Source organism: Sebastes fasciatus, chromosome 15 (assembly GCF_043250625.1).
Source record: "Sebastes fasciatus isolate fSebFas1 chromosome 15, fSebFas1.pri, whole genome shotgun sequence".
NCBI classification, from domain to species: Eukaryota; Metazoa; Chordata; class Actinopteri; order Perciformes; family Sebastidae; genus Sebastes; species Sebastes fasciatus.
The window spans coordinates 9,518,070-9,545,798 of NC_133809.1; the positions used below are offsets into that span (position 1 = coordinate 9,518,070).

At 40.3% G+C, this 27,729-nt stretch overlaps 1 protein-coding gene across 3 annotated transcripts in view; it reads right to left on the minus strand.

The window, feature by feature from the left end:
• The window catches only part of LOC141783182 (single-stranded DNA-binding protein 3), a 51,742-nt gene that overhangs the window by 3,977 nt on the left and 20,036 nt on the right, over positions 1 to 27,729 (minus strand). For 2 of the 3 annotated variants that reach the window (XM_074660279.1, XM_074660281.1), the window contains 13 exons: positions 13,021 to 13,110; positions 9,187 to 9,270; positions 8,019 to 8,078; positions 7,818 to 7,884; positions 6,397 to 6,461; positions 6,009 to 6,070; positions 5,763 to 5,808; positions 4,579 to 4,614; positions 4,413 to 4,467; positions 4,108 to 4,178; positions 2,779 to 2,857; positions 2,657 to 2,685; positions 2,441 to 2,542 (listed from right to left, as the gene is read on the minus strand). In XM_074660279.1, the coding sequence (XP_074516380.1) occupies positions 2,441 to 2,542; positions 2,657 to 2,685; positions 2,779 to 2,857; positions 4,108 to 4,178; positions 4,413 to 4,467; positions 4,579 to 4,614; positions 5,763 to 5,808; positions 6,009 to 6,070; positions 6,397 to 6,461; positions 7,818 to 7,884; positions 8,019 to 8,078; positions 9,187 to 9,270; positions 13,021 to 13,110 (846 nt within the window). The remainder of the gene's footprint in view (positions 1 to 2,440; positions 2,543 to 2,656; positions 2,686 to 2,778; positions 2,858 to 4,107; positions 4,179 to 4,412; positions 4,468 to 4,578; positions 4,615 to 5,762; positions 5,809 to 6,008; positions 6,071 to 6,396; positions 6,462 to 7,817; positions 7,885 to 8,018; positions 8,079 to 9,186; positions 9,271 to 13,020; positions 13,111 to 27,729) is intronic. The other variant, XM_074660280.1, reaches the window with a different exon arrangement.

Consider the following 27,729-nt stretch of genomic DNA (forward strand, 5'->3'; position numbering starts at 1 on the left):
TATATTTATTATTGGAAATCAATTAAAAACACAAAACAATGACAAATATTGTCCAGAAACCCTCACAGGTACTGCATTTAACATAAAGAAATATGCTCAAATCATAACATGGCAAACTCAACAACAGGCAACAACAGCCGTCAGTGTGTCAGTGTGCTGACTTGACTATGACTTGCCCCAAACTGCATGTGATTATCATAAAGTGGGCATGTCTTTAAAGGGGAGACTCATGGGTACCCATAGAACCCATTTTCATTCACATATATTGAGGTCAGAGGTCAAGGGGTCAAGTTTGGAGCATTATCTTTTGACAGCCCCTTTGGGTTAGTATTCTTTAACCAGATATTTACATTTAAATCTAATTTTGCCAATTAGGAAAAGATTGTGTACACAATCAACATTTCAATTTCCAAACATACAGAATTCCTCAAAGTAAGAAATTGAAAAAGTAATTTGGTGTTTTACCAAAATGTACTTATAATGGCTTTAAACAGCTCTTATTTTGAAATATCGCTGATGATTCCCTGCTGAATCGAGGTATTAAGAGCTGGACTATAATTCCAGGCTGTGCTCCCCGTGGCTCTGCAGGCCGAGGCTAAGACACGTCACAATCTTACAGAATGCAAGGAACACGGTACGCCCTCCACCTGCTGTACGCAGAGAACTTTAGCAACTACTTTACTTCTTACAGTTTGAAACATGTGTCCTTCAATAGAAAAAAATAAATGAAACAGACGAGGCGTCAGCTGATCACTGATACAGAGGGTGTACAATGCATTTCTAAGTGATTAGTAGGTGGCTACAATGCAAGCAGAACATCAGATATTCTTTACAGCCTTATTTTTTGTATTGTTATTCTGCACAATGAACACGCTGTTGTGTGCTTCAAGAACAGCGTATAGCATGTTTTGCATTTCAAATTTATAGTGCTGTGTCCCACGTTATATAGTATACTTTAATATAAAGACTAAAGAGGAATACTTCACCCACAAAATGACCATTTGTATATCACCCCGTGTTACCTTAAATTCTTGAAGAAAAGTTTTCCCTTGCATGCCTCCACAGTGAACGGAAAATCTAAAACTCACACATACAACTCGTGCAGTATAATCCAAGTCTCGTTTATCCAGTCGTATGCTCAGTACTTCGCAAACACATGAATCTTCACTAAAACCTTACTATTTAAAATACAAAGGGCTTTGTAAAACTAGAATTACCGCCTGGTGGTTGTTTGCCTCCGCGAACCAGTCAAGTTTCAGATAACATCCATGCATGGAATACATAATTTTATCCGATTCAACAAATATTTGTAAAATCGTCATTAGAATTCTTGAGTTATGGCCAAAAATGTGTTTTTTGAGGTCACAGTGACCTTCCACCACCAAAGTCTAATCACTTCGTCCTTGTGACATTTGTGCCAAATTTGAAGAAATTCTGGCCACGGCTGTCGCCAGCAGCGGAGACATAAAGAAGTGTTTGTACTGAGCAAACAACTGGATCAATGAGACCTGGATTACACTGCAGGAGTTGTGTTACAGTTTGTAAACGGATGTTTTGATATAGTTTTGTTGTTGTTAAACGCGGCCCCATTTTACTTCAATTCATCAAGACCTTTCTCTGTTTTTTTGATTCTCCATCCACCGTGGAGGCATGTGACAAAAAGTTTTCTCCAAGAATTTAAGAGAACACGCAGTGAGTTAATTGATACACAAATAGTTATTTTGTGGGTGAAGTATTCCTTTATGCACGAGTGCTGCACTTAAAACTAGAGGTCTTCACAGGTCTGCTTGGTTTCTTGTAACAGAGACCCGGAAATCAAATTCAATCTAGTCAAAATGATATTCGGTCATCTATTTGGGTCCGATGTGTAGTAAATACCCTCTGCAGCAATACAATGTGTTTTTGTTGCATGAGTGTGCAGGAAAAGTGCTTTGTTAATGTGCTGGTACATCACGCTGCTGCTCGTGTTAGTGGTCTCTTTCTATTTGGTCTTCTTGGGGTCTCATTTTCTTAAAATCACCTTGTTGGGTTTGGCTAGGTTTTCCTGAACTAGCGACGAATTGGAAATATAACATTTTGGACCAGTGAAGACCTCGACTTCAAACTGCTTTTTAACTACTGCACTTCATCATAGGCATCTCTTTAATTACTGACAAATAAAGTACGGCCTCGGAAGAGGAAGAATCAGTAGAAAAGTAACACTGCTACGTCTCTTCTCAAATAATGTGTGTTGGATCAACCAATACAGCGAAACAGAAAAAGAAAATAATACTAAAAATAGGGACAAGACACAAACTTTACCAGAACATTATCAATAGTCTTGAGATCAATACTGAGAAATCAGGTGAACCCTCTGCTTGCATTCTTGCACTGGTTTATGTCATGAAGTCAAGGATAACTGTTAAGGGGTCGTGAGATGCCATTCACTCGCTCTACTTACACTTTCGCTTTGGAATGGGTTCAAGAAGTTCCCGCCCATTTCGCCGTCATCTCTCGGCGTTCCAGGAGGGTTGTTCATACCCCCCATGTTATTAGGGGAGCTCTGGAGGAAGAGACGGCAAAAAAAACCTGATGAGACTTGCGTTTTAAAAACAGCATCGGTAAAGTATAGAAAGCAAAACAAGAGAAGTGTATTGAAAACCAGATTTTGACTCACCTTTGGCAACCCGTCCATATCCCCAGACCCTGAGGACGGGAAAGAAATAGTTCAAAAATAAAGCGCTGTTTTAGTTGAACGCATATCAGTGATCTGTAAAGCCACACTTTGTTTGAACCCACCTAGTGATCCGTTCATGTGGTGTGGCTCCATGGCTCCCATAGCTCCCATTGGCCCGTCAGGCCCAGGCCCCATAGGGAACTGGTGAAAAAAAGATATAGAGCAAGCCTTATAAATGACTGCAACATTATTTTTCATGTTTGACCTCTGTGGTTTTTTCAGCTCGGGGTGAAGTCGGAATTATCTAATTTATTCTTTCTGGTTCATTTCCAGTCGATTCTTATTGAGCTCGGTGTGGCAGCATTATGTGTCTCTAACGCTGAGCTGTACTGGTGCCCAGTGATGTGGTTAGAATCCCCATTTGAGCTGGATTCATTTTTGTGGGCAAGGTTGTGTAATTTTAATCACTACAAAAACATCGAGAATTTGAAGCCAGAAATCAATCTGCAGTTTCTAAAGACTGGAAAGTTAAACTTTTAAAACAACATTACAGAGATGTTAGTGAACTTAAAGGAACAGTGATTAACATTTTGGGGGATCTATTAGCAGAAATGGAACATAATATTCATAACTATGTTTTTATTAGTGTATAATCACCTGAAACTAAGAATGTTTTTGTTAGCTTAGAATAAGTCCTTCATATCTCCATAGGGAGCAGGTCCTCCTCACGGAGTCCTCCATGTTGCTCTTCCATGTTTCTACAGTAGCCCAGAACATACAAACCAAACACTGGCTCTAGAGAGACCTTCATGTTTTTATGTTACCTGAAGGCCACCGTAGTTCTCCACAAGGTTATAATAGTTTTGAATTTTCAATTTCTGGCCTGGTATGACGTCTCAGAAGTCTGTAGCCTCACATGCATAAAAAATACATGGTTGGAAAACTGTGTAGGACTGGCCATAATGTTTAGTCTTTGCGCTACTCCTGGAAGATCAAGTTCAGTTTCTGTGGTTCAATGTCACGCGAGTTGACATATATATACAGTATATAGATATATTATAGCTAAAAAACTGAAACTGAAATGAATTTACTTTCATTTTTGTTTATTTTTAAATCAGGAAATATAGTTTTAGTTAAGTTTTTTTTAAAGGATATAGTTTTTATTTGTTTCAGTTTACTAAAAATATTTTTCACTGCTTATTTTTGTTTTAGTTTACTAGAATAACCCTGGATCTCCAACACGCTAAAGTAGTGTTATTATGGTAAGGATGGCCTCTGAGCGAGGTTTACGGCGTTACCACGGTTTTGCACTCGGCGGCTCACGTTACCGCAGTCTTGGAAAGGTAGGAGTGAGCGGAGGGGTACTCAGTTGGTTGCAATCTGCAACCACACCACTAGATGCCACCAAATCCTACACACTGTTCCTTTAATAAATCATGTGCGAGACTCACATTGGGTCTGTTGCCTCCCGGTCCGATAGGATTCATCATCGTGTAAATGTTTTCACTGGAGTTAGTTGAATCTGAGGATAAAACAAAACCTTAGTTACATTATATGAAAGAGATGATATCAAACCTCTATGAAGCACTAATTACAAAGATTTTATCAAACAAATTAAATACTGAAATGTGAAATAGACATGATAGAGATAGTTGGTGAGGGGAAACACTCATGCTTGTTTTAGTGAGGAAAAAATAAGAGAGACATCTATTTCTGACACAAGTGTTAGTGTTGGGGACGTAGTTAGGTGACGCACCACCTGGGCTGGGCATGATGGGAGTTCCAGGTGGACCTCCTCCGCCTGGAGGACCCTGGGGAACAACCGGCGATTTCAGAGGTTAAAATTACACTCATCACAACGTGAATTAAATTCTAACTGTATCCAGGAGAGCTGCTCTGGTTGTTCACAGATTTGAACTCACCACATAGTTTCCTGGAGATGAGGAGGAGTACGCTATCTGTCGGGGTGAGAGAGGAAAAAAACATAATCAGATCTGAGGGTCAGAGGAATGTGAATCTATACAGGGTGGACACAATAAGAGGAACACTTTACAATCCAATACAACAGTCCTGCAGTACACATTAAGCCAAGTTCAAAGTCATCAGATTGCTTTACTGTTCACACTACACAACTCGCTGTCTTGTAATCGGGAGTCTTGAAGTCGTTGTGGTTTTCACACTACATGACTGACTGACAACAGGGGTTGAAACACTATAAGATCTTTCTCTGGGAGAAATCCCGATGAGGTCTCCAAACTACGTTTTGTCAAGAAAACACACTCGAGAAATACACGGTAAATAACTTAAATAACACATTGCTGATGTTGTTGGCACGTGTTGACAAAATAGTCTCTTTCCATTGGTTTCCACAGGTCTTTTTTTTACTATTTATTCCTCTAGATGCAACAACAACTTTGCTCCGTGTTACAAATGCAACACATACAGTAAGTTCCTATTGTTACAGGCGACCCCTCCGCCCCCAGGTTTCCCCTCAACCCGTGTCTCACGCTCTCATTGGCTGTAGTCCCCGACAGGTCAAGATATTTAGCATGAGATATCTGGAATGTGTCTCCGAGGCATCGGTGAGCGTCGGCGAACCTCTCGGCTTGCGTCTTTGAGCAGTTCACGCATGATGCTTGAGCGCTGATATGCGAGCGGCGAGCCTCCGATCTGGGGCTTTTTTGTCGGGGAGCTCCAAAAACGGGGAGCGGAAAATCAGGGCTAAAGTCGTGTAGTGTGAACTAACTATTACTTATAAATGTTCAGACTGCAGCGAGGACCTGTCGTTTCAACTCTATGGTAAGTTCTTGATGCCACAGTCTGTACTGTAAATAACTGCCTCGGAAAAGAAGAACAGTAGTCACAAGTAGCCCCTCGATTAAACCGACTGATAGACTTGATATTTGTGTAGCAACACAACAGATTACAGAGCAGAATCAACACTTCTCTAAGCTGCTAAACCAAAGCTGAACATCATAAGCGTAGCGTTTATATTTTGCTGGGGCTGTTGAAAAGGATTGCACGGCACTGAAGGTCTTTTTTTTCTCTTTCTTTGCCCAACACCTTTATGTGGTCGTGCGTAAAAGGTCAAGGCTTTCTGACTCACAGAGTTAGCATTAGGTCCTGGCCAAGGCCCTCTTCCTCCGGGACCCCTGAGGCAAAACAAGGACAGAAGGAAGAGAAGAATAAAGGGAGGAGAGAAAATGACAAACAGGGAAAGATGAGAAGAGGTGTGAAGAGAAAAGGGTAACATAAATAACTTGTAGAAGATGCAGCAGAAGCAGAGATTAACCTGCATTGAGACACTAGAAATCATTCTACTTGACTTTATATACGAGATAGTTATGCTTACATGTTCATTCCTGGCATGGGGCCGCCCATGGAGTTGGGAGGAGGCCTCATACCTCCATAATTCTGTGAAACAAAACGTGTAAAACGTTAGAACATTCAACGAGACGTCATTATGAATATACGGAAGAAACTACAATTCAAGAAAAGAAACAATTTTATCCTGTAAGAGCAACCACATCTACAGACAGTGATTTATAATGAATAAGAATATACCAAAGTGTTAAATGTGATGACAGTTCAGTTGCATTAATGGAAATACTAACAGGAACAGCAACACATATGCTGATCCTTGTAAAGCCTCAAAGTGTCTAGTCTTCACAAGAGTCTAATTGACAATCAATAATAAATGAATAAGTGTGTTTGTCTTTGTGGTTTCAGGTGCGTCGTACCTGTGGGCCCATGGCCATCCCTCGAGGAGGGTTCATCCTCATAGGTCCACCCATGTTAGGATGTCCTGCAAGAAACAGACCCACAGAGTCACATCACATAACACACCAGCAGCGCTCGTGTTAAATCCACATATGGTTCCCTCTCTTATAAAGTCAGGAATTAAGACGTGCCGCAGACAATGCTTCATCCTAATCCCATTAGTTGTAACCCGCTGGCCCCTCTAGCTGTAATCTGCAGCTAATATCGCCCCGGACCCCTCGCTGAGCCAGACACACCCACAAGTATTCAATCCACACGGGGAGAAAGAGCTGAATTTGTACAACAGATACACATATGTTGGGTGGAGTTTAGTCCTGAAATGACCTGTTTATTAACTGATTTATCACCTGTGAGAAAATTATAAAAACATTTTAATAATTGATTATTCGTTTTAAGTAATGTGTCAAACAAAAATGACAAATATTTTGAGACGTTCTAGTTTCTCCAATATCAGGTTGAGTAGCTATTTCTTTATCTTTTATTATTATGAACCGAATCCCTTGTTTTCTCGTTATTTTATTCACACAAATAACTTCCAATGGGCCTTTATCCTTATTAAAAGGTTTTTTATAGGGTTCACTAAGTTAAATTTAACACTTTTAGGGTGCTTTTCACAAGGTATAGTCTATTTGGCTAGTCCTTATCAGAGTTAAATTGATGCTTTTCGTTTGTTTTATATTTAATTTGGTAAATACATAAATATGGATCATAAATCAAAATGGACCAAATAAAAATAAATTAATTGCGTGTCCGAAGGAGCGAATTGATCTTTTACATCTCGAGAGCTGCCACTTCTATGGAGGGGAATTGCGGGCTTAAATGTTGTCAAAGTTTTTTCACTTTGAGTCGGCACTGATCTACTGTGCGCACAAATCTCTTCTCCAGTTTATACTTTTTAATTCTCACCGTTTTTACTTTACCGGCTTTATTTAGCATATTCTGTTCTCTTCGGCCCAGATGTCAAGCAGCGAACATCAGACTTCTGCACTCATGTTTACCTATTGTTGACCCTTCCAGAGTTCAATTAAAGCAAACTAAACGTTGGCATGTGAAAGCGCCCTTAAATACTACAAAGAATGCATATTAATACCCGTTTCACAGTCAAATTAGCCAAAGTATGAAAAAAATATATACATTGTTGTCAGTGTTGTCCTTTTTTAGAGGAAACTGAAATCAACCTGCTGATATCCGTTTGTTATTTCCTGACATCGTATGGACTAAAAAAGTAATTATTTAATTGAAGAATGACTTAACATTAATCAATAATGAAAACAATCATTGGTTACAGCTCTAGTAGAGGCATCAACCATCATAGACATCATCTACTATATGAAATAAACATATTTCATAATAAGGAACCAAAATTCTGTGCCAGCCTCACCTTGCGGTCTTGTCGGGTCCAAACTGTTTGGCAGGAGAGGCTGAGATCCAGGGATTCCCCCCGGAGGCTGGAGGAAAGACCAGACATGGAAACTGATTAAAATACTGATTCACTCTCACACTTGGCAACACAGATATTAAAAAAAAATAAAAAATCAACAAAAAAGTGACTAAGAAATGCCAAAAAAAACTTCTAATGTACCTGATTTGGCATTCGGAGTGCGGGGCGCGGTCCACCTGGATACCGTGGTGACATGAAAGGCTGCGGAGAGAAACGGTAGAAAGAGGGAAAGAAAAGGGGGGTTTGAGGGCGGGAAAAGAGGGACACAGAGAAAACGACATTTTCATTATTGATAAATCCAGGAGCACTCAAACAGGGAGGACACACAGATGGACACAGTGTGGTTGGAGGATGGAGGATGGCACTGAAAGATCATCGACACATCAGCCTGGAAACATTAAAAAATACACTTAAGCGAGTCAGTGTTTTATGATTTTTTAACAATGCCTGCTTATACACACACTCAAAAGCATGGATTTGTGTGTGTAAAGAAGACAGCGCTCACACAGCTCCCTGCACACCCCTCTCACTGTGGTGTAAGCCGATTCGGCCTGCGGTCTGCCTGCGTAGTTAGAGACACCTCAGGCCAACAACACCGTCCAAAAGCCTCAGAGGAAGCATGTCCACACTCTCTCGCACACAAGACGGAAACCAGAAACCACAAGAATGAAGCCACTTAATGGGCAAAGGCTAGCTTTACCTCCACAGTGGCATCTGTAGCTACCATTCTGGATAAGCTGACGCTGACTGAGAAAGTTTATCAGGGCTGAATATATTCAATACGCTCTTATTTAGTTTGGAAGTTCTTTCTATGTGTGTGTAAAGTGTGTGTACCCATGTGTTTTGTACGTATGTGTGACGTGTCCGTAGTGCCTGTCCCCCTGTTTTATTTATAAGATGCAAGAACAAGTAAGCAGAGCGGAGGGGAGTAGGCTGGCTGTGTGTGTGTGTGTGTGTGTGTGTGTGTGTGTGTGTGTTAACAGTGGAGGATAAGTGTGCAACCCCCCACAAGCTGCTCTGGGGGTGGGGCAAAGAGTGAATTATTCATCCCACACAGGGATAGCCGGTTCTGGGCTTCGGAGAGGAGCGGGCCCCGCTGCCTCTGGATGCTTTCATTAAGGAGCCGAGAGGGACCAAAGGGGCTCGGCATCTACGAGGAGTTAGCCAGAGCAAGAACTAGAGCTAACGGGGCTCGAGGGCAAGAGAGGAAGAAGAAGAAGAAGTGTGTGAATGGAAAAGAGCTTGTGTGTGGGCGAGGGGGGTGGATGAAAGAGAGAGGGGTGTTTGAGAGAAAGAGTTTGCGTCTTACCTGGCCATGGGGTCCCATCATGGGGTTGCTTGGGTTGTGTGGGGGGGGCTGTGCGTGGGGGGACTGCTGAGAGCCGGGTGGTCCCTTTAAGAAAGAAGAGCGATATCAGAGAGGGGAGGGCCCAAAAGTGGGCTTTACACCTAGAGGAGTTACCCCATCAAAATCATAGGAAAGGGGGGGAAGTCAGCGGGGAGTCTTTAGGGAGAAGAGGAGCAAGAAGATGGATAAAGCTCTTTAAAATCTGCAGTTAGATACTCCTTGGATGAAAACACAGAAAAGCCCAACAGGAAAACAGTTTTAATTTGCCTAACAAGCGAACAGAAATAATTATTTTGTCGATCTGATGGTTTCCTCTCGGACCCTCAGGTTAGAGGACTACAGGTAGTTTTCCTCTCAACCACATGGGGGCAGTGTTGCCAAAGGCTCGGTGCAACAGGACAGGAAGCAGCAGGACAGGCACTAAGTGGCAACTTTAAAACCACGAAGATGATCCTGACAAAAACTAGTTAAAGTTTTTATTTCCTGCTCATTGTGAACCACCTTCAGTACGACAATGCATCAACGAAAGCAACCCCCGCGCTTCTGCGACACACTGCTGTGTTATTGCTGACATTTCACCTCGAGACAAGAGGTGAACGACCCCTAATAAATAACTCATTATGCAACGGTCTCTCTTCCGCTCTTATCACGGTCAGCGCCTTCATCTCTTCTCTTTAAACTGTTGATCGGACAAAACGAGACATTTGGAACACCATGAGCTCCGGGAAGCGGTCATGGGGATTTATTATCTTCTGACATTTTATAGAATAAAAACTATTCATCTATTAAATAATATATATAATCAACACTTAATGAAGGTTGCAGTCCTAATCTTTTGTATGCTTTGATCAGACACGTTTTTATTTAAAATAAAGAGATTTTATTCAGACAAAGTTCTTGTACAGCTGCTTGTGTTTTGACATTTGAGCATGTGGCCTCCTTTGTTAAATGAAAACAACTAACATGTTTACTAGGGCTGTCAATCCATTCAAATATTTAATAGCAATTAATTACATGATTGTACATAGTTAATTGCGACTAATCGCACCTTTTTTATCTGTTCACAATGTACCTTAAAAGAAAATTTATCAAGTATTTAATACTCTTATCAACATGGGAGTGGGCAAATATGCTGCTTTATGCAAATGTATGTATATATTTATGATTGGAAATCAATCAACAACACAAAACAATGACAAATATTGTCCAGAAACCCTCACAGGTACTGCATTTACTATAAAAAATATGCTCAAATCATAACGTGGCAAACTCAAGCCCAACAGGCAACAACAGCTGTCAGTGTATCAGTGTGCTGACTTGACTATGACTTGCCCAAAACTGCATGTGATTATCATAAAGTGGGCATGTCTGTAAAGGGGAGACTCGTGGGTACCCATAGAACCCATTTTCATTCACATATCTGGAGGTCAGAGGTCAAGGGACCCCTTTGAAAATGGTCATGCCAGTTTTTCCTTGACAAAATGTAGCGCAAGTTCGGAACATTATTTAACCTCCTTTTCAACAAGCTAGTATGACATGGTTGGTACCAATTAATTGATTAGGTTTCTAGTTTCACATGATGCCAGTATCTTCACTCTAGCTTTAAATTTGAGTCTGCTACAACCTCCGAAAGATCGATTGCGTTAAAGAAATTAGTGGCATTAGCACAAATTTGTGTTGAGGCATTAACTTTGACAGCCCTAGTTTCAACACTTGAGCATATGGCCTCTTGGATTAAATGAAAAGAACAACATAAATATGTTATTTCTCAAAGCAGAGTATCGAAAAGATTTGAAATGGCCCTAACTGTGAGTATGAACCACATTTGCAGCAAACAACCAAAGCTTTCCGTTACAGTAAGGCCCCTTGAACACAACATACATACACACACACACACACACACACACACATACACACAAACACACACACACACACACACAAACCCTCGCCCAATCTCACTCCCCCACCAATGTTATAAATAGCACTTCCATGCGTCTCTCCTCACCCTCTCTCCCCCAACCCTTCCCCTTGCTTATTCACAGTCGTACTCTCACTAATCCCGCCTCACCACCACCACCACCACCACCACCACCGCCACCATCCTCGCTGTACATCGCCTCGCTCTCAGCAAGCAAACAATGGAGTGGTAGGTAGCCACAGAAACAAACACTGGGCCACAATCCTGGTGGCACTGATCTTTCACATTTCCCTCTCTTCTTCCTCTCACCCCTCTTCATCTCCCTCCGTCCTTCCCTCTCTTCTATCGTGTCACTCGCTTTTCCTCTCTCCACCACCTTATCGTGCCTCCTGCCAAATGCCAGTGCTGTCCATCACACCGCTGCCTGCCTCACGGAGGACGACGCGAGTGTGTTTGTGTTTGTTGAATGTGTGCAGATATGTACGTGTTTGTATATGCATCTCATTCTCCTCACTCTTCAGACAGCCATCTCCCACACTTAAACCTTTCCCTTCACAGAGCCGAGACAGGTCAGAGACAGAGACGGAGATGGAGCGAGCGGAGAGAGGATGAATACGGGATGGTTGAATCACAGGTCGGTCGAACGGCAGCACCGGTGAGAGCGAGCCACAGATGAATGAACGGCGTGAGGCTGTGGTGGGTGTAAACATCCAGAGTGGAATGTTTGGAAAAATGTGGGGAAAAAAGGAAAAAACAAGTGGGAGAGCTGGAATTGTGGCGTCATCTCATAAAACTCGCTTAATGATTTAAGAGAGAAGGACTTAATTGCTACCCCCCGACGGATACTGGATTTTTTGAGGGCGATATTGATCGATGCAAATCTGATAATCAGCCGATATTGTTTTTGTTTTACATATATATATAAAATTTTTTATGATAAAGATTAGAGCTGCAGTGATTAATCGATTAGTTGTCAATTATTAAATTAATCTCCAACTATTTTTGATAATCGATTAATCGGTTCGAGTAATTTTTTTAAGAAATAAAAAGTAATAATTCTCTGATTCCAGCTTCTTAAATGTGAATATTTTCTGGTTTCTTTACTCCTCTATGACAGTAAACTGAATATCTTTGAGTTGTGGACAAAACAAGACATTTGAGGACGTCATCTTGGGCTTTGATCAACATTTTCTGACATTTTATAAACCAAACAACTAATCGATTAATCTAGAAAATAATCAACAGATTAATTGACAGTAAGAATAATCGTTAGTTGCAACCCTACTTAAGATACGTCTGACTAGACGAAAAATGAACGATAAACTTTTTCCTCAGGCATAACAGTAGGTTTAGAAAATCCTTGATCTTTTTAAGCTAAATAAACCATTTTAAACCCGGTGAATTAGCTGAACAATGTATTGTCACAAAGCTGTAAACAAAGCTGTTTTACTGCTGCAGTTTCTGCCCAACGTGCAAACATAAATGCCAACACCGTTTTATATTTAATAACCTAATTTCGTTCAATACTATTGGCCTGCTGATATCAGTCTGGCTCTAACAATTAGTCTGAAATGCTCTAAATTAGCTTTTTAAAAAGGAAAAACTGAAAAGACTCCTCGAATTTTGGTGATTTGTGTGTTTTAATAGAGTTAAGTGGTTCTTCTTCATTAAATCTCTTTTTAAAACATAACTGAATTAAATAAATATACTCTACTTTGCGATACAATATACCATCTCCTTCAAAGAATATGCATATATTGCCTAAACTTGATTTGTTTTTGGAGAGTCAGGTGGGCGAATGGCAGAGAGACAGAGATGAGTGTTATTGGAGGTGATGGAGGAGTGAACAGGACAGTGACAGAGGGGGTAAGTCATACCTGGAAGAAGCCTGGGGGCATGGGACCACCTGGCATGGCGTCGTTCGGGGGCATGTTGCCCATCACAGGGCTGGGCGCCGCCGCTGCGCTCTGAAACACACAAACAGGGTGATTAAATGAGGTGTCTCTAACTGCTCTACAGTAATATTTATGAACATGATGCACTGGCCAAAATATGACTACAGGGGGCAGTGTCTGCACCTGCAATCACAGCACCCCCCCTCTCATCTAAAGTTTTAATGGTTAATTCAGAAAAGTGTCTTCTATTAAAACCTTTAAACAGTCCTCTCATCTCTGTGGTAGAGAGAGAGAGGAGAAGCTCTTCTCTTTCTGTGAACTAGGATAGAAGCAAAGAGAAAAGTTTCAAGGAGAAATCACACAAAACTGATGTTATTCTTATACTCTATAAGAGTCAGATCTCTGGGAGAAACATTATGTAGTTTCAGAGACACAAAGCTGGAAAGAAAAGGGATTTTTTTCTGACCAGTATGAGCTGTTGCTTTAAGTCAAAACCTATTAATCTACCAGGTAGATTTGTTTTATTATGGTCTATCTCATATAAAAACCACAGTTCTACAGTATATTTCATTATTTAACGAACAACAGCAAAAGTACAACCTCTCAGATGTTTCCACAGAACTCCTATATTGTTTTCTTGTATGCAAATCAACAGTGACCCCTTTGCGTGGACTGTGGCAATATGGCAATTAGGGATGCACCAATTTATCGGCCGAACATCGGTATCCGCTAGGGATGTCCATAATTAACCGTTTAACCATTAACCGGCATTAAGCATTTTAACCGATTAACACTATCGGTTAAAACGGTTTAAAGAAATGTTAATAATCAACTTAAAAGCTGAGCGGCTCAGAGGAGCGGCTCGTCACTTTAAGGAGAAAAGCTGGTCCACCTTAACAGCCCACCTTAAGAGGGATACGGGTACATGGTTGCAGGATACAGGAAGTCGGCTCCGGTCTCTGGCTCGCTTGAGCGGAGCGAAAGAGTTGTAGTTTCGTAGCATTTATTCACCGACAAATAAACTGTATACACACTGCTACACCTACATTCACAGCTAGAACGCCAGCAACAACCTCACACTCACCGCCAACACACACACACGGTCTGTTGGAAACTCGCTAAAGTTACACAGACTACGTGTGCGGCGGCGAGCACGAAGCCTCCGGCAATGCTAGAGCTGCTAACGTAGCACAAATACACTCGCACACAAATACACTCGCACATGGACACTCGCTAAAGTTACGCCGGGCAGACACACAGCTGACAACCTGCTAAACTAAACTAAATGTGCGGTGGAGACTTTGAGTGGGAAAGTGGCTGCATCGCGGCTGCCAAGTTAACGCTCCCGGACAGGTGAACTGGGGACTCCCGTCAACGAATATCTGTTGTGCTCCTGCAGCTGGTACGAGGCACAAATCTTGTCGGTTAACAGTTAATAATCGGTTAACGAGGGTCGGTTATCGGTTAAGAACATTTTTCAAAATGAGCATCCCCAGTATCCGCTGATATTTGCCTTGTTGATCGGTAAATAAGATGACATTCTATCAGCCAATTTAATGTGTTGCATCAACTTTGCGCTGGCTAAATGTTGTGTTGGTTATTACAATTTTTTTTTTAATAATCGTTTTTATGTGAAAGAAGGCTGTATTAAAGGTTGTTTCATATATTTGAATGATTGAATTTGTGCTAATAAAAGACCGCTGAATGACTTTAAAACAGCTCAGTTATTTTTTTTATATAATGAAGATGTCTTTGTTTCCCCGGCACAGAAAAGGAATAAATAACAACAACATTTGGTATCGGCTAAGAATTTCATAATCGGTGCATCCCCAATGGTAATTCATAACTGAATCTTTGGATGATCCTGAAACGCCATATACACTCCAGTTGCCAGTTTATTAGGTACAGCCGAGTGCGTCCAATGAAAACAAAACAACAGACAAATATACCTTTATAAAGTTAATTTTTCCGTCACAGTGTCAGAGGTGTACATTCAGCTCTTAGGATGCTGTAGGTGGTGTTGTATTGTATCACTAAAGAGTTTTAATTTTTTTCATTTTTAAGAAACCACTACTTATTTATCTTTGTTTCTCATTTTACACATATAATTTCCATATTATATAAAAAATATGTTAATTAAAAGGTCCATCTTTTACTGTCATGATATTTATGGTTTATTTTATTTATGTGAGTTTCACTTTGAATTATCTATTTCATCTTAGTTTTAAAATACTTTTTTCTTCTACTTTTGTTAGTTTATAATGTATATTTTATAAGGCATTATGTCAAGGTATTTTGTATATTAAATAGCGAACAATTTTCATTTTTTTCCCCCGATTAATAATCTCTCCAAAAAATACATATTTTTTATAACGGACATGATACATTTTTAGACATTTATTTGACTGTATATCCTCATATCTAAAATTACCGTTATTTAAATCCTTCATATGATCAACGGATTACACTTAAAAATATAGTAATATGTCATCAGCAAATAAGTTGAGTTTGTAGTGTTTCGTAGCTATAAATGGGGTACTAGATGTTTTTTTAAGAAAGTTGGAATGCAAAATGTTTACGATTACTTTTTTTATATCCTATATGAGAATATAGATTTTACTTTGAATTATAATACACAACAACACCATTATTAGATCATACAACATTACATTTACTAAAAATAAGGAGTACTAGATGCTGTTTGAAGTAGGGATGTCCCGAGCCAATCCTACGGATCGGTATCGGGGCCGATCTGGGCATGTTTTAATTAATAGATCGGCTAAAATAAAGCCGACACCACTGTACAACCACGAGCGGACTGAGTGTTGCCGTGGTTTCCACAAATCCAGCCGAGTGATACCTCTTCTCTCTAGCTGATCGCTTCACGTCAAATTCAGGAGTCTTATTCTTCCAGCAATAATTTTAGATTATCAAAAATAAGGTGGGGGGAATTTTGAAGGCTCCAACTGTTATTCAATGTGTCGGGTACATATTTAATCAACATTTAGGTAAATCAATACACGGACGTCAAGTATCAATCTTTTATTATATAAAGTGTGAACCTCTAAACAATCTGACGGCCGCTACTCAGTCTTTCAGAGCTTGTAGTGGGTCAGTCTTTAAGCTAGAGTGAAGATACTGGTATCATACGAAACTACAAAACCTAAGGAATCATGTCATGTTAGCTTGTCGGGAAGAATGCTAAATAATGCTCCAAATTCCCGCTAAATTTTGGCGAGGAAAAACTGGCAAGATCATTTTGTGACTTAAGTATAGTGATAATATCGTATCGTGGGTCCTCTGGTGATTCCCACCCCTAGACACTCGGATCGGGATAAATTCAGGGCCAACTTGATCAGGAGATCCCTAGTTTTAAGTCTGGAGAGCCAAAAAATGTTTAAAAGCAAAACAACAGTTAAACCTGCTGAGCAACTGTTACTTATCATATTATCGCATCTAACAACAATACTACCGTTTCTCCTTCCCGTCAGTCAACAACAATATGGAAAAAATAAAACTAGAATCTAGGATAGAGGAGAGGGGGGGTGAACGATTCAGCCCGGGAGTTAAATATGATATAACTGTATTCTTGTCAACACACATAGATGGAGAAGCGTGTTCCGAGTGCTTACATAAGCACGCCGGAACAAACACACGCAAGCACATGAACGCGCACACACACACACACACATACATACACAGTCAGGGACACACAAAGAGTTGCATCACAGGCTCATAAAGTGCAGCCCTTCAGTACAGAGAGGCAGACAGGGGAGAACCACAGGCTACAGGACCAGAACAGGGAGGGGGTTTAAGACCCAGGGGAGGGAGTCGCTCTCACAAACACACACGCACACGCACACACACACAGACACACACATATATCTACCGTTCCACCAGCACACGCACACCCGACGAACACACTACATCCATGTGACATACACTGTATGCTTGGACACATATTACCAATTACACGCATGTACACAAATACACTCGCTGCCCTTCTCCTCCTATCTGAAACCAACACACATTAAAAAAAAAAAAAAATATCACACTGACACACACACCTCCCCCCATCTTTATGCTAATTCTGCTAGTGAACATGAGCAGGCCACTGAGTCCCTGGGGAAGAAGCCGGGTCGGCTGCCTCTTTCTCTCCTCCTCCATCCTCCTTCCCTCCCTCTCATCTCTTCTTCTGCACACTTTTCTCTCCATCTTTTCTCCTCTCCGTGACCCCCCTCACTTATTTTCCCAGCACTGGCAAACACACATATAACACACACACACACACACACACACACACACACCTTTCCTGTGCCCCAACCCCTGTACTATTCCTCCCCATCACAACCTCTCCTCTCCCCCCCCCCCCCACCCCCCCAGTAGGGTGTCAGCAGCTTGCAGAAGCTGTTGCTATGGAGACAGTTCCTATCTGCACTCTGTCCCCCTGGCATCCCCCGCTCCAGGAGCGCAGAGAGAGAGAGAATAAGAAGATGCAGGAGAGAGAGAGGAGAGAGAGAGAGAGAGGAGAGAGTGAGTTAGAGAGTGAGGCAGAAGAGAAAAAAAAAAAAAAAAAAGATGATGGGGGAGAAAAAAGCCGAGATTTCTGTTCACAATCAATCACTTGGTCACATTATTGTTGTTAATGATCGACTTATCTGCTCGTTAGCGCTGCACAATTAATCGAATATTAATCACGATTTTTGGCTTCCCACAATTAAACGAACAGGATCACCTGCGATATATTGATGTTTAAAATTGCGTTTCCTGCTCATAGAAAACTCGGCTGCGTATCAAATCAAGCGCTTCCTCAAACTAACAGCTAGCCACCGGCTGGCGATCGAGATGTTTTGGCTTCACTTTTGGGGTATAGATATAATCTATACAACCAATGTGTTTATGATTAACCTCTTTTTTACGCGATGACCCCGGTACCGGTAATGCTGTGGTGGTATTTCGTCCAAACATTGTTTGTTTGACAATGATTTCAATATTTTTGTTACAAAATCAACGCATTTTATAATATTTTTGACCGTTTTTTTTTAGAATGTGCATACTTGACTTTGGATTATTTTTTTGTTGTCTTATTTACATTGTTATTGATCTTAATTGTTATTATCTAAGTTTAACTTGATCATATCTCATTATTATAATAAAACTACTGCATTCGGAGTCAAAATTATACAATTTTTTTTTTTTGTATTGATTTTATACTGAGCACAATGGTAGAATGTGATGATGCACGGGGTACATGTCATGACCAAAGGCTCCATTGTTTTCACATATCCCCTGTAATGGATATCAGTAGTATTTCATAGCCAGATTCCCTCTCAAGAGGTAGAAAAACCCATTTGGCACACTTTGGGTATCCAAGTGGCCAAATGGAGAGTCCGTCTGGTCCTATCCTTATTAAAAACCTTTGTAGAATCTATGTGCTTTGTGTTATTTATATCCGCTTTGGCACAGTTGTAGTCAATGAGCTGCTGAATGAATTCAGTGGCATCATTGCTATAACGGTGTTATCCACTATCTAATCTAGAAAACATTTTAGGCGCGGTAAAGATGTACATTTTTCCTTTGGTTCATCACAATTTACTCAGACATAGTAACAGTCACAATGTTACTTTCACTGGGGATGAATTCTCTGAGGTCTTACCTATCCATAGAGACCAAGATCATGCATATAGACCTGGTAGTAGTGGAGCTATTCTTGATTTATTTTGGGTGTGTCTGTCATGGAGAACCACGCCTTCCAGCACCCTAGGGCTTAAGAGGTTAAATTGAGAGCGTCAAATTGTTTATCTAGCCTCTTAATGTTGCTCTCAAAGTGCACCAGATTGATGTATTTCACTTTCAAATGTAGCTAGCGAAAAGAGTAGGGTGAATATTCCTGTATTTCTTCATATCGTAGAAAAAAAATGATTGCAATGTCAGTTTTTCCAACATTGTGCAGCTCTAATTTGTACATACAGTGAAAGCAGCGCTCTGTTTGTTTTAATGTGAAAGTGCAGTATAAAAAAATATGTTGTCGCAAAAATCAATGAATAATCGTGATAAATAATATGTCAATATTGATTTAAAAATAATTGTGATCATCATTTTGGCCATAATCTTGCAGCCCCACTGCTTGTGCATTCCTCCAGCACGCTGAAAGTGCAGTTAGAGTTAGATTTAGTATGCGGTCGGTCTTTATTAAAACCAACTGGCCCGGGGAAATACAAAAAAAAAAAGGATCCAACTGTGCTTTTTTTGTGGTGGCGCCCACAGTACCGTCTATATCTACCTTTCTATTTCAACTCGGAAGTGGCACACTGTCGGAAAAACCTTGTGACAAGACTGCCTCCTTGAATCAGAATAACTTTTGATTCACAGAGAAAGTAAATCTAGTTTATCTTGTTGACATTGGTGCAGGTAAACAATAATGCAGACAACATACAGGTAGAGCGAACGCTACCTTTATGCAGACGGTGCAATCCACAGCAGACATTAGTGCCGCACTAATTAGTTGATATAATGAACATGGATTTTTTGTAGTTGAGCTGAATTATTCATTTTCAGGCTGAACGTACGGAGAGAGAGAGGAGTCTGTAAATGAAGGAGTGTGCAAAGGAAGCGGCGGGTGGCGGCGCAACTTAAAAAGGGCTTTAATGCCTGACATGCAGCAGGAAGGAGAAGAATACGTTTCTTTCATTGAAGCTGGCTGCAAGTTCAACAAAAACCCACGGGACACATTTTCAAATGTCTGGGAATATTTACACTGTTTTAACTGTAAGCTATATTTTAATGGCCTTTTTCCTCGGCAGCGCTGCACAAACACGGTGTCAAAGCACAGAAATAATATTAGGTACGTTTTTTATGTTACCTGGCTATCAATAATACACAATCTGGACACACAGACCTGAACTGTAGCTCACCGTTGTGGCTTCAGTAGTTTTGGATGGAGAACTGCTAACTTTAGCATTCTTTTTACAGCGTGATATAACATTGTCAGTCTCTTTAAAATTATATTTAAGGATCGACATTTTATTAAAAACAGATACACCAACTATGTGTTTATTTATTTAATTGGCTACACATCCATGAATTTTCTTCTTTGCCATAACATACAACATTAGATGAAGAGTAATTAGTGTCCGACTATCCACGTTAATAATTATTTTTTATTTGGCTAAATATTTTGTGAAGGCAGTTAACCCTACAATTTTGTCTCAATATTGATATCAAGGTATTTGGTAAAAAATAGTGTGATATTTGGTTGTCTCCACATTGCCCAGTCCTAATTTTAAAGAAAAATACATTTTAATGATGAATAAATTGACAAACTAGACGAGAATGGAGCAAATATGATTAAAAAAAGTTATTTTTATTAATCGGTCGCTATATCCTGACAGTAGTACATGAAACAGTAAGCTGAAAAAAATCATGTGCCTCTGTGTCCTCCGGTGCTCCTAACGGCATCTGCAAGATTTCACAGACCGGAGGAAAACAAGCAGTAAGAGCTGATCTGAGGTCTGCTGTCCATCTGCTGTCTATGAGAGCCGGCTGTCAATCACTCGCGAACTCCGACCAAATGGTCAAACTAGGCCACGCTGATCAAATATGAATCAATATTATGTTACGTTAATGCCTATTTCTCTCCTCAAATGTTTTCAATTACAATATGCTGAAAGGTTATTATGGGATTTCTGCTCAATGATGCCAAAAATAAACTGCCTACTGCCACTTTAAATCACCAGAAATAGGCTACTGCCATATTTCCCAGTACACGCACCAGTTGGTTGCTGGTATCCAGCTATTTTAATGAGGTTATTTTTCCGAAGCTACTCCCTCCAGGTCTGAGGGGAGGGTTATCTAGATTGGTCAGACGGAAGCAGGTTTAGATAAGCTTCTAACCAAAAGTACCGTGTAATAAACTTTATCCAACTCCTTGAGTCAACACGACGGTGTCTTGGTGACAAAAATATTTGTAACTGTGACGTGTTGTGGCTCCGTGCGAGGACGCCGTGTTGTATTTGCTTTTCCTCCTTAGTACAAACCCACAACGTTGATGAAGAATCTATCCGAGAACAAAAGACTAATGATCCGATTGGCTGGAACAGTACAGTATGTAGATGGCTATACAGAATAGCATTGATCCCTCCCTCTCCATTTCCCTCTCCCTCTCTTGCACCCATAGGACCTACCGGACAGATCAATAGTGCTCAACACATTATTGACCTCCGCCTGATACCTTTCACAGGGATAAAGAAAGAGACATAAACACTGGATGGAGAGAGGGGAGAGGTAGGAAGAGACAGCGAATGTATCTGTGTGTGTGTGTGTCTGTATTTATGTGTGTCCCTGCCTGGAGAGGGTACTAATCTACATTCTGGTTCACACTGATATGTACCTCATCACTGTCTCCTTGACCTGCTGTCCTTAGCGCACAGAGAGAGGGAAAGAAAAGAGGAGGGAGGGAGGTGAAGGAGTGAGGAGAGGGCGAGTGTGGAGACGGGAGGAAAAAATAGCTGACTGTGGTGATCTGGCTAATTTATCAGCCCAGTCAAAACAGTGTGTTTCACTCTGGAGCAACAGGATACGGCTGCTACTCTCACCGTCACGTCTGACAAACAAATGCACAAATGCACAAACACACACACAAACACACACAATCTCTGAAAGCCCAGCTGGTCCTCAAAACTGGCGCAACACACACACACACACACACACACACACACACACACACACACACTTCCCCAAAAGCTGCTGCCAAAGCATCAGTACTGAACCAGGCAGGCGGACTCGTGCACACACACATGCACACACACCGGATGACAGCACTAATACATGCTGCAGACACAACATCCACTTAGCCAACACTCCAGAGAGAAAGCAGAGAGGGCCAAAGACACGAATATGAGGAGAATGAGAACAACTGTGAACCAGAATAAGCTTCAACCAAACTTACAATAAGAGATTTACGTGTCTTCAGCTTTCAGGTGATGTGGAGACTATCGCTCAATCCCATCAGGACCCTAAACCCTCAGCCTGTCCACTCCATCTCTGTATCTGTGTGTCCTCCGCCCCCTCTTAGTTGATTAGTAGACTAATCAGTTGTTTTGGTCTTAGTTGACTAAGATTTCTTCAGTCGATTAGTGTTTTTCTATTATTTTTTTCTGCGGAATGACTTATTTCCAAGAAACTTGTGAGCACATCTTTGGTAAACAGAAGATGTAAAGTGGTGCATTTGTGTGATTCTTTGCAGAGAAACTCAGTTTCACAGATCTGTCGATTAAATCAACTTATCGATTTGTCGACGAAGAATTTCTTTGGTCAAGGACAGCCCTAATTAAAGGCTGTCCAAATGACATAGTGTGGAGTGGAAGTGGCCAAAAAATTCTGCCCCGGTGCTCCACTACCCCTGACTGTCCAATAAGAGAGTATACTTTAAACTACCACTGCAGGTTTTTAGTGAAAGCATGAAACCATGTACACAATTTCCAGTTAGTTTGTTTTAGACAAGTACAAGGTAGCTAGAGATGCAATGATTAATCGATTAGTCGATTAATCGCCAGCTATTTTGATAATCGCTTAATCGGTTTGAGCACTTTTTAAGAAAAAAAAAGGTCAAAATTCTCTGATTCCAGCTTCTTAAATGTGAATATTTTCAGTTTTTTTTACTCCTCTATGACAGTAAACAGAATGTCTTTGAGTTGTGGACAAAACAAGACATTTAAGGATGTCATCTTGGGCTTTGGGAAACACTGATCGACTTTTTTCACCATTTTATAGACCAAACAACTAATCGTTTAATTCAGAAAATAATCGTTAGTTGCAGCCCTAAAGAGAGCGTTAGCCCTGATAGTCACACATTGAGTCTAGAGCTGCAACTAACGATTCATTTCTCGATTAATCGATTAGTTGTTTGGTTTATAAAACGCCAGAAAATGGTGAAAAAAGTCGATCAGTGTTTCCCAAAGCCCAAAATGACGTCCTCAAATGTCTTGTTTTGTCCACAACTCAAAGATATTCAGTTTACTGTCATCGAGGAGTAAAGAAACCAGAAATTATTCACATTTAATTAGAGATTTTTACATTTTTTTTCCTTAAAACATTGAGTGGGATCCTGGGAGCTAATGTGAAAACACTTCTCTACTGTTTAAAAAACACAGTTTCCCCCCAAAATATAAAAAAATAACACATGGAGACAAACTGCCGTTTTCACCCATGTAACACATCAAACTGTGCAACACGTGTAACGCAGTGTTTCCTAACTTCATCACACAGCTAATTATCAAGTTTAATGGAGCTCTTTTCACTTATTCCATGACAGCGTGCTGATGCTGCTGGTGGCAGAGAAGCGAAGAGGATAAACAGAGCACAATGCACGCGAGTAGCTTTTGGGAAAACAGAGCTTCTTTTGATTCAACTGCAATGAATATTATTCAGGCCTTAAAGTAAAGTAGGAAAAAAAAACCCACATCCAAGGTTGTTTAAAATGCTGGATAATTTGTGCTGGTTTTAATGAATTTTTGAAGAACATTTAAGACAGTAACCGTAACTAATACAGCTGGGTTTGGATATTTCATGAACATTTAAGGAAATAGGAAAAACTAAAATAACACTAGTGTCATCCTGTAAGGCATCAAAAGGTACTGAAAAGCCCCAAAATGTACACTAAAAAACAATGTTTCCTGCGCTTTTATACTACTGTTTGTACTTGGAACAATTTAGAAATGCAGTTGAGACCTTTAAATACACAAAAGACACATAATATATTGCCTTGTCATATTTGCCTCAATCTAATAAAACAAACTGCTAAACGAGTACAATTCTCACTACAACGAAAAGTCAAGTTTGAATAAATGTAAGAAGCCATATGTTCTAGGGCTGCGACTAATGATTATTTTCATTGTCCATTAATCTATAGATTATTTTCTCGATTAATGGATTAGTTGTTTGGTCTATAAAATGTCAGAAAATGGTGAAAAATGTCGATCAGTTTCCTAAAGCCCAAGATGACGTCCTCAAATGTCTTGTTTTGTCCACAACTTAAAGATATTCAGTTTACTATCATAGAGGAGTAAAGAGAGCAGAAAATATTCACAATGAAGAAGCTGAAATCAGAGAATTTTTACTCAAACCGATTAATTGATTATCAAAATAGTTGGCGATCAATTTAATAGTTGACAACTTATCGATTAATTGTTGCAGCTCTACTATTTTCCTAAAATAATAGTCCTTTTATTTTTACTAAAATAGCACATACCTCAATATAAAGCTTTTTTTTCTTTAGTGTTGTTATTTGATTTAAAATAAAAATAAAACTAGGCCTATCCTCCATCCGTCTCCCCCTCATCTCTCTCTCGCTGTTTTGACATTTGCCCACTCACTCCATTTTCAAATACCTTAACTCTCTCTTGTCTTCATGTTGTCTACACTGCCCTCTCCTCCTCGGCACAACTAGGCATTGTGGGTAAACAGCTAGATTAGCCAATCAATCTTCTCTGGGGAACAGAGGTAGTAGTGGTGGTGAGGGAGGGAGGGATAGAGGGAGGGAGGGTCAGGGAAGAGATAGGAGAAGAGGAGGAGAGTCGGAGAGAGGGAGTGAGCGATAAGGCGAGTGAGACGAGAGGGGGCGGACTGGCGTGCTGGGCGAAGGAGAGTGTAAGAGATATAGTAGAGAGTGTGGGAGGGAAAAAAAGGTGGGGAAAGAGGGGGAGGGATGGAGGGAGGGAAAAGATGCAGATGTGGGGGTGTCGCAGCAGCGAGAGGAAACATGACGTGAACAGACTGGAGCTGCACAAATGTAAAAGACAGAAATAAGAGTGAGGAAGGAGAGAAGTGAGAAACGTGGGCAGATGTGTAAAGAAAGAGTGGAGAGCAACAGTGCAGGTAAAAAAAATAATAGAGGAAGACTGTGATGAAGGAATCAGGAAGCAAGTATCAACAACATAACACAGTGCTGATTAAATACCATACATGCATACACACCTGTACCGCTACTGTGTATCTTGTTATGTTTAAACAGCTGCACCACGTTTGGTTTGTGACTCTTTATAGCAAAGCAAAGCATATTCATAACCCCTCATTACAGGCTGAATATGTTTATAAATGTTTTTCCATCCACTTATTTTTATGCACAAAAGTTGAAATATCACAAAAAAGTTTTTACGCTTGGCGGAGATGGAAAAATTGGTGTATTGGTAAAAGCAAAATACAACAAAGTGCAATGGAAGCAGACTTAGCGAATGAGTCATGACGCATCAGATCAACAGATCTGGTTACAGCAACCTTTACTATCAAAAGAGGCATTTTAGGCAAATAAAAAAAAAAAAAATCTGTCTGGAGCCGCAAAATATTTGAGCATTGTGATGAAGGTAACACAGTTTATAGTCTAAGTATATAGTATATAAGTCTAATGCAGTGAAGGCCAAAGTGCAAATGTACGACGGAGTATTAGGGCCACATTGAGGGAACAAAATATGAGATTTCCAGAATAAAGTCATAATATTACGAGAAAAAAAGAAAATAACATTAACATTAAAATTACTACTTTATAATATTATGACTTTATTCTCGTTATATTATGACTTTATTCTCGATATCTGAGATTTATTTTTTTTCCCTCAATGTGGCCCTAATACTCCGTCGTACTTAAACCTAAAACAATGATAAAGATGAAAATGTAAACAAAAAACAGTTATTAATTTCCATTTTTAAAAACCCACAGGGAGCCACTGGAGAGGGGTTAAAGAGCCGCATGTGGCTCCGGAGCCGCAGGTTGCTGACCCCTGGGTTAGACCGATGAGAAGATTGTAACATTTCAGAAATGAATGCATGAAACAATCATATTTCCATTTGTTTGAGTTTTGACTGCCGCTCTTGTAGTTACGTCATCTTGTTGCACTCTCTTCTTCTGCAATAGTTTAACGGTACCTGACCTGACAGAATTAGCGTCACCAGCTGTTATCTCGATACGCCCTGTTGTAGAGGTGCAGAAGTCTCTCGCATAGCCAGGCGTATCTCCAAGAAAGGTCTGGCTCCACACATTATCATTCTGGTATAGGGGGCTTGTTTGTATTTCTTTAAACCAATCACAATCGTCTTGTGTGGTGCTAAGCACAGAATGCAAAATAGATAACACAAACAGCGAAATACGCAGCCAACGGCGGGCTTATACCCACAATCTACATCCAGTGAGTCAGACTAGGTGCAGGGTAGCATAGTGAAACGTGAGGAAGACAAAATGTCAGGCTGGCAGGGAGGAAAAAAAACATGAAAACCAAAAAAAACCTTTGTATTATTCACACTTCTAAAACAGTTCTTATGCTGCTCTTCAAAAACCAGTCCATTTTCTCTCATTTCACTAACATATAGCACAACCTTCCCAGTTTAAACTGGCCTACTACCACTACCACTACCACTACCACCACCACCACCACCACCACCACCACCACCACTACAACTCCACATAATAGGACTACTGTTGAGGTGTGCTTCCTCTTTAAGCAACGGCACAAGACTGCTTCCACAAAGACTCAATCGCTGATAGGTTATGGCTTTTTTTTTTTAAATATATTTTAAAGAAATACTGGAACCATAAATTAAATAAAGAAAACTGTGTGTGAGATGATGTCTCCTTTTCTTAACAAAAAAAGGGCTTAGTAAATATTTAGTGAGGGAGTTGGTGCTTCCTCACAACGCCCAATATCCATGTGACAGTAGTGGATGGACTGGATTTAAGAATCAACAATTAATACTGCTAATCAAGGCAGCACATTAATCGAAGCATAACGTGATGTTTGAATGATGAAACACATGTTTAGTCTTATTAATGCAGCAGACAACATGCATGGCAGATAAAATTAATGAAGCTAAATAGAAGAACATGCAAGCTCTGTACCACAACATGAAAATATGCCTCATCTTTCGTTTTCCTTACTTCAACTAAATATCATCAAATAATAGATGCATCACAATGAAATGGTAAAAAAAAGCTCTGTACATTCTGTATTTCAGATATGTTAAGCCATAACTAAAAGCCTGTATAAATAGATCAATTTAAAAAACACATAAAATTAATGATATGAATCGGTATATGAAGGAAAAATTGCCTCTACGTGCTTTTCCAAATGCTAAACTCTGTATGTCTGCCTCTTTGGTGAATCAGATGCTTAAAGCAATTTATAAGCAACAATAAACCCCAAACTTGAGATAAACAAATTAGAAAGTTGACAAACATTTACATTTATAACCAGTTGTCAGGACTTGTGGAACGACTAGAACCGAACTTTTGCTGCGTCTCGGCACCCAGCAGAGAGAACTGTGATAATGCCTCTTAAAAGCTGGGTGGCAATCTAGCAATCCTCAAAAGACAGAAACTCTTTTGAGCTAAGGTGAAACATTTTTTTTCTCTTCCGACGCCTCTAACCGGCTCGTTCTTTTGAAACCAGTAAAAAAAAAAAGGACCTGTGCTCAGAGACCAGCCTCAGGGGTCCGGAGCCAAAATTAAACCGGTCCCGTCTCCTTCGCTTTATCACCGTTAGGAGCAGACAGCAACCACGTAGCATACCCATCTGCATTTATACAGTCACACACACACACATAGGGTTAACTGGCACACTGGCACTGAGGGTGTGAGCCCCTCCACCCTCCATCTATGGGCTGGTTGCCAAAGATGCCCCCCCCCGTCCAAAAATACACACCCAC